This window comes from Gossypium raimondii, chromosome 13 (assembly GCF_025698545.1).
Source record: "Gossypium raimondii isolate GPD5lz chromosome 13, ASM2569854v1, whole genome shotgun sequence".
Classification (NCBI taxonomy): domain Eukaryota; kingdom Viridiplantae; phylum Streptophyta; class Magnoliopsida; order Malvales; family Malvaceae; genus Gossypium; species Gossypium raimondii.
The window spans coordinates 10,119,060-10,124,959 of record NC_068577.1 but is presented as its reverse complement, the minus strand read 5'-3'; the positions used below and the strand labels follow the sequence as shown (position 1 = coordinate 10,124,959).

General features: G+C 32.0%; 1 protein-coding gene across 9 annotated transcripts; it reads left to right on the top strand.

The window, feature by feature from the left end:
- The first annotated feature begins 923 nt into the window (after window positions 1–923).
- On the top strand, window positions 924–4,608 carry LOC128035916 (uncharacterized). Of its 9 annotated transcripts, none has more exons than XM_052626018.1 (9): window positions 924–1,251; window positions 2,096–2,555; window positions 2,971–3,092; window positions 3,235–3,259; window positions 3,359–3,442; window positions 3,552–3,581; window positions 3,671–3,776; window positions 3,868–3,937; window positions 4,388–4,608. In XM_052626018.1, the coding sequence occupies exons 3-8, from the start codon at window positions 2,994–2,996 to the stop codon at window positions 3,929–3,931; spliced, it is 408 nt and encodes a 135-aa protein (XP_052481978.1). In that variant the 5' UTR covers window positions 924–1,251; window positions 2,096–2,555; window positions 2,971–2,993; the 3' UTR covers window positions 3,932–3,937; window positions 4,388–4,608. The 9 variants fall into 9 exon arrangements, with proteins under 9 accessions (XP_052481978.1, XP_052481977.1, XP_052481971.1 ...); XM_052626017.1 differs by having other exon boundaries at window positions 932–1,251; window positions 2,161–2,196; window positions 2,475–2,555; window positions 3,868–4,608; XM_052626011.1 differs by having other exon boundaries at window positions 932–1,251; window positions 2,096–2,196; window positions 2,475–2,555; window positions 3,868–4,608.
- The last annotated feature ends 1,292 nt before the right edge of the window (window positions 4,609–5,900 follow it).

The following is a 5,900-nucleotide window of genomic DNA, read 5'->3' as shown; positions in this document are numbered from 1 at the left end:
AGAAGAAGAAGAGAGAATTAGAAAATTGACGACTCCCGGACGATTAACTAGTCTAAGGAAATTAGCTCCACCATCCAAATAAATTCCTCCCGTCCACTACACATTACCTCGGCCCCATTACAACCTTAATTTGGCCTTAATTATATTTATGAGATCTTATGTATTATGTTAAGGTAAGATGGACAAGCAAGCCTGTGGGGTTAATTACGGTTGATTTCAATTTGAGAACGTTGTACTAGCCTAAACACAATGACTGAAGAGTGTTAATAATTTTATTCTTTTCGGCGAGAATTGATCAAAGAAGCGTGATTAATTTCCTTTATATTTTCCTCTCTTGAATAAACCAAAATCTAAACTGTTGATTTCAGAATTCATCCCAAGCATGAGCGATGCAATAACTCTTTATCAGTCTTGATATTTCTGAAATTCTTCTTGATTTTTTTTAACTTGATTGCTCAGGGACGATCAATAATTTAAGTATGGGAGAGTTTGTTAAGTTCAATTTTGAGCTTAACTTATTCAATTAAATTATTAAATTGTTGATTAATTTTTGGTTAATTAAGTTATAATTTTGCCTAAATTGATTAAATACCTTCTATGCCGTGTTAATTTAATTGTACCCCAAATTCAATTGTTTAATTTTAATTTTATTTCATGTGCAGGTAGGGAACATTTTGATGCCCGTTTAAGCTCAATTTTGGAAGTCAATCTGCATGAATAAAACTGCCGAATGATGATCATATGCAGGCTAAATTAACATTGAGGACAACATTCGGTCCAATAAAAAGCAGCAGGCCAAATGAATTAAACAAACAATGGAGGAGCAGTCGGTCCAATTAGAAGCCAAACATGCGACAAAATTGGGAGAAGGGAATTATTATTTCCTTCTTGTCAAGCGGTGGTCGACTCTAGTTTAATCAATTAGAAGCCAAATCAGCTTTGAAGAGTTAAATTAAAACTCTACTAAGCTGAAGCTATTTTCACGCGACGGGTGAGGCTAAGAAAAAGGGGGATAAGATCGAATTTAATTTTGAATTGTGGGAGGTTATTATCCCATAAATAGAGATAACAGCAGCTGAAAAGAGAGTGGAGAAAAACAGAGAACAAAATACAACAGGGTGGCAGCAAGCAGAATTTTCTAAGAAATTTGACCAGCAACCCGATCAAGGAGCTGGAGTAGCAGCTAGTAAATTCGGCTAATTGGGAGAAGGGAAGTCGGACGATTTGAAGAACTCTGCCTTCCGAGAACCAGTTTGTAATTCATGTTCTCTCCATTGGATTCATGTTTTGTTTTATTAGCTATGAGTGGCTAGTTTATTTAAGCTTAGTTTGACACTTATGAAACCGGGCACAAGTGATTTGAAATCTATTTTGTTCTAAAATCGAATTTGGCACTCTTGAATTGTTTGATTTTATCTTCCAAGGAATTTTTCTAATTCAATTGGAGTGATCACCTAATTAATTTGGGAATTTTTCTTATAATCATTTAAGTGCAAATTGAGAAATTGAATTTCTCAATTATACTTAGAATTAGTGATAATTAATTGGCCACAGCTAATTAAGACAACTTCGGATTTAATCTTAGAAGCCGCTGGTGGATTTTCTTTGGTTAAGGCAAGGCGAAGTCTCTAAAACTCTAAAATTCCTTTAACAAAGTCGACATAAAGATAATTAAAGGAAGATTTCAATCATGAACGTTCTCTAATTGAATAATTTACTAGGGATGAGAAATTGCTTCGTAAGTGATTTTTTCAGCCTTGCTGCTAATTTGATTTCTTAGCTTAATTTCACGTTTCAAAGGACTTGTGCTGGGTGGATTAAGGCGTCAAATACTAAGCATTATTCTTCTCTTGATGTTTTCTCCTCAGCAATTTTAATCCGAGTCAGAGTTTATTTGTTTCTTGAAGACTATTTTTAGCAACAGTAAAACATAAACCCCCCATTTATTCTTTTCTTTTCTTTCGCATGCCTTTTACATCACTTCAATTTTAAATCACTTCAAATAGATTTGATGCAAGCTTCCTCGTGGGACGATTCCCTATTTACCCTTTATTACTAGTGAATGTTGGTTGAGTAAGTGAATTTAATTTGGCAGACGTGAACGACAGCTACCAAAGCTCGAGGGGGAAATGAATCTGATGTGAATAATTCTTTTTGTAGCCATTGTCCGACGCACATAGCTTTCTACACAATGAGGTTTGCAAGATACTTGAAGCTCGAGGGGGAATCGATCCGATATTTTGCTAATCTGCTGTTGTTATTGTTAAGCTTATAAAGTTTATGTTTTTAGTTCCAAGAATTGCAAATTTTCTAAATTGTCTGCCTTGTTCTTGACAAATTGTCCATGAGAAACAAATACATCTTCACATCTTCGCATGACAGCATCTGTACTTAAATTTTGAGACATCTAGTCTGCAAATATCATACAATGTCGTGTCTCATTTGAAACCTTATGTATCATTTCCTTGCAATAGGTAGGAATGGACTCTCAAGCTCCGTGCTTTGAAATTGATCACAGTGAGGTTGACATGGAGGAAGAAACCCGTATCGGAGAGGTAAGTTCTTCGGTTTTTAAGTTCCCAGATGGCGTTTGATATGATCTCCTCAGCTTGCTTTAGGCCATATGGCCTCAATTTCTTTTTATGGTATGTAATCTATATATGAGTACATGATAAAGACATGTCTAATTTGAGTGCAAGTTTATGGTCATTGGCTACCTGTGTTTGCCATATTCTTGATGTTTCACTGAGGACAACTCGTCACATATGGAGTGACCGGCATACATATTTTCTTGATTTAAACTTTTATATACGAAGTTACCTATTCTTTTCCTTCCCTTTTTCCTATATAAACTAGTTTACCATTCTTTTCAAACTATTTATTGCATCTTTTTCGAACTACGTGGTCTTTCATCTAATACAAGTTACTTTTTAGTGATACTTATGCTACTACAATTGCTTTTACATTCAGATCTTGGCTCATCATTTTGGGGGATGGCTTTGATTCTTGCATCCACAAATCTTCTCACTGCAAGAATAGCTGCTGGTTGTTTTCTTCTTGCTCTCGTTGTCGTGCTCTTTTATGCTAAAAATGTAAGATATCAAGGATGATGGTATTTCCTGATAAAAATTTGCATTAATATTTAGATACTTTCTTTCTTTCCTTTTTTATTTTGTATTCTTCAAAGAGTACTTTCAAATTTTTGACTTGTAATGTGTATGATTATTCAAACAGTGGACACTTCGAGGACTGTCTATCGGTGAGTACCCTTATAACCTTGTGGTGACTTGTGTTTTTATAACTAGGAGTTGAACTTGAAGTGCTAACAATTTTGTTATCTATAAACTGGATTCCTCAGGTTTTATTATTTTCCTTGCTCTAATTTGGTTTTTGCAAGAAAGGACAACAGTTCATATTCTCTGTTACGCCATTCTATTCATCGGTATAGGCTCTCTTGTCGTATTTTCTTTATTATTCCCAAAGAACAATTTCATTCTGCCATCTCTTCCGTGAAAAGAAATATTGCTTATTTCTTATTTTGGAAATTGTAGGTGTCATGAACAGTCTGTTTTCAGTCTATGGTATGTCTCGGTGATGGTGTTTCCTCTGACATTTTTTTTTCTTTCAATTAAGCATTAAATTTGAGGTGATTTGAATATTGTTTGCATAGATATCTATGATTATCTAATATCTCGAGGAGTCAACTCCAGTGATGCCGAGAAGTTTGCAGAAATTTGTCCTTGCCCCTGCAATGGAGTTGGATGGGGGTTTATATGGTGAGAAACTGACACTTGAAGCATTGGCTTTCCTGTTTTCAATGATTATTTCTGTCTTGCTGCTCACATTCTTTTTGTACACTATTTGCAGGGGAATGATATCATTCATATTTCTTCGTGCATCAGTGTATCTAGGACTTCTCATCTTAGCTTGACCTGAGGTACAGCCTCCTTCTGAAAGGATATTTTTTCCTTTATTTGCTAGAATAGGTGATTTAGATTGAAATTTAAAGCAATAGCATGAGGCAATGTTATATTGGAGTAGCTGTGAACATTGCTATAGTTGAGTGGATGTGAAATATGCATGATATTGTTATTGTTCCATTAAGCTGCTCTGACATTTAAGGAACTTGGCTTTGCTCTATAATTCAACTATAGGCTATCTAGTTGCAACATGATTGATGATATCTTTGTTTTTTAAGTTGAAATCCGTGCTTTATTCAGCATTGCTTCTTAAAAAGTGGTAGTTTGCTGTAATCTAGTATAAACATGAATCTATCTGATTGGTATTTATTACATTGATTTGAAAGAAAAGGCTATAAATCATGGTTTTAAAAATCTCAAGCTATTTCTTTTTCTTCTATTGTCATGTCTTGAATTTGCCATTTTAGTTTCAATTTCAAGTTCTGGGATTGGTTGAAAGTCATCTTGGTACTGGCAAGTTATTATTGTACATCATTCAGCACTGTGTTAAAATGGAGGATGCCATTTTTCCTTATTCAGAACATAGTTTATTTGTTTGTAATTTGATTCATCATTCATCCAGCAATGTATTGTAGTGCAATTATGTTTTTGGTATTAGATAGTAACAGCTTGGCTTCATTCTTTGCAACCCTTTCTCATTTGGGCTCAGATTCCTTTTTTTTTTTTTTCAAATTGCACTAGACTAAACCAGATTGTAAAGTAATATTATTTCCAGTTTTAATTCATTTTCAGCCCATCATTCTGAATGCTAAGGTTGCAAATATGAGTTTTGAAGGGTTAGTTTTATTTGCAAATATATTTAACACCATAATATACCCAGTATCCTACTTGCAGATTTGAGGGCAAAACACCACTCTTTTTACATGGTAATATCTAAGATATTTTACTCATCATTTCACATTTAAATAAAAGAAAAATGGAACATACCAATTTCACATTCTTTTTACATGATTTTATTAAATTCATATAAGAATATTTAATATTAAGAATTGTATTAAATTATATATTTTATTAAATTATATTTAATAATAATTATGTTAAATTATATTTTATAGTATTATATATTATGATTTTAGAAAATTCATATAAGAATATTTAATATTAAGAATTTTATTAAATTATATATTTTTATTAAATTATATTTAATAATAATTATGTTAAATTATATTTTATAGTATTATATATTATGATTTTAGAAAATTCATATAAGAATATTTAATATTAAGAATTTTATTAAATTATATATTTTATTAAATTATATTTAATAATAATTATGTTAAAATATGATTAAATTATTTATTATTTATATTAATAATCTTATTAAAATTTAATAACAATAACAATAATCATTTATCTAAACAAATTTATGCTAAGGGTATTCTAGTCATTTTAGTTTTTTCCATTATGCTATTACACCTCTATTCCATTCAACCAAACATAAGAATACTATTACGCCTCTATTCCATTACATTCAACTAAACGATTGATTTGCTATTACACCTCTATTCCATTACACCTCTATTCCATTACGCCTCTATTCCAATACAGCGAACTAAACGTGCTGTTAGTATATATGTCTTAACAAAATATGAGCATCACATACTAATAGATATGATCCAAGGCATTCCATACACATAGCATCACATATATGAATTAAAATAAGCGTGACATAGTATGACCTTAATCTAAATTGATGTTCATAATAAAATATGAAAATTCAAAGTTAACCCAAGGTAAAAAGCATCTCTATGGCATCGCCTTGGACAACTAACTTGTGTATAGTCTTCTAACTCCTCCATCTTTATGGTCGGATGGCATGACTTCAAAGAGGCTTACAATGTCTTCTTGTTATATTGCAATAAAATTTAATTCTACTAGAGAAATAAAATTACAATAAAACAAAATGACAGGTAGGCCGTA

What these genes read in the sequence shown, in the direction of transcription:
- LOC128035916 (XM_052626018.1), top strand. Translation starts at nt 2,994, where the DNA reads ATGGCTTTGATTCTTGCATCCACAAATCTTCTCACTGCAAGAATAGCT. An exon ending in CAGTCTGTTTTCAGTCTATG is followed by an intron (nt 3,582 to 3,670) that starts GTATGTCTCGGT and finishes TTGTTTGCATAG; the next exon opens with ATATCTATGATTATCTAATA. An exon ending in GTTGGATGGGGGTTTATATG is followed by an intron (nt 3,777 to 3,867) that starts GTGAGAAACTGA and finishes CACTATTTGCAG; the next exon opens with GGGAATGATATCATTCATAT.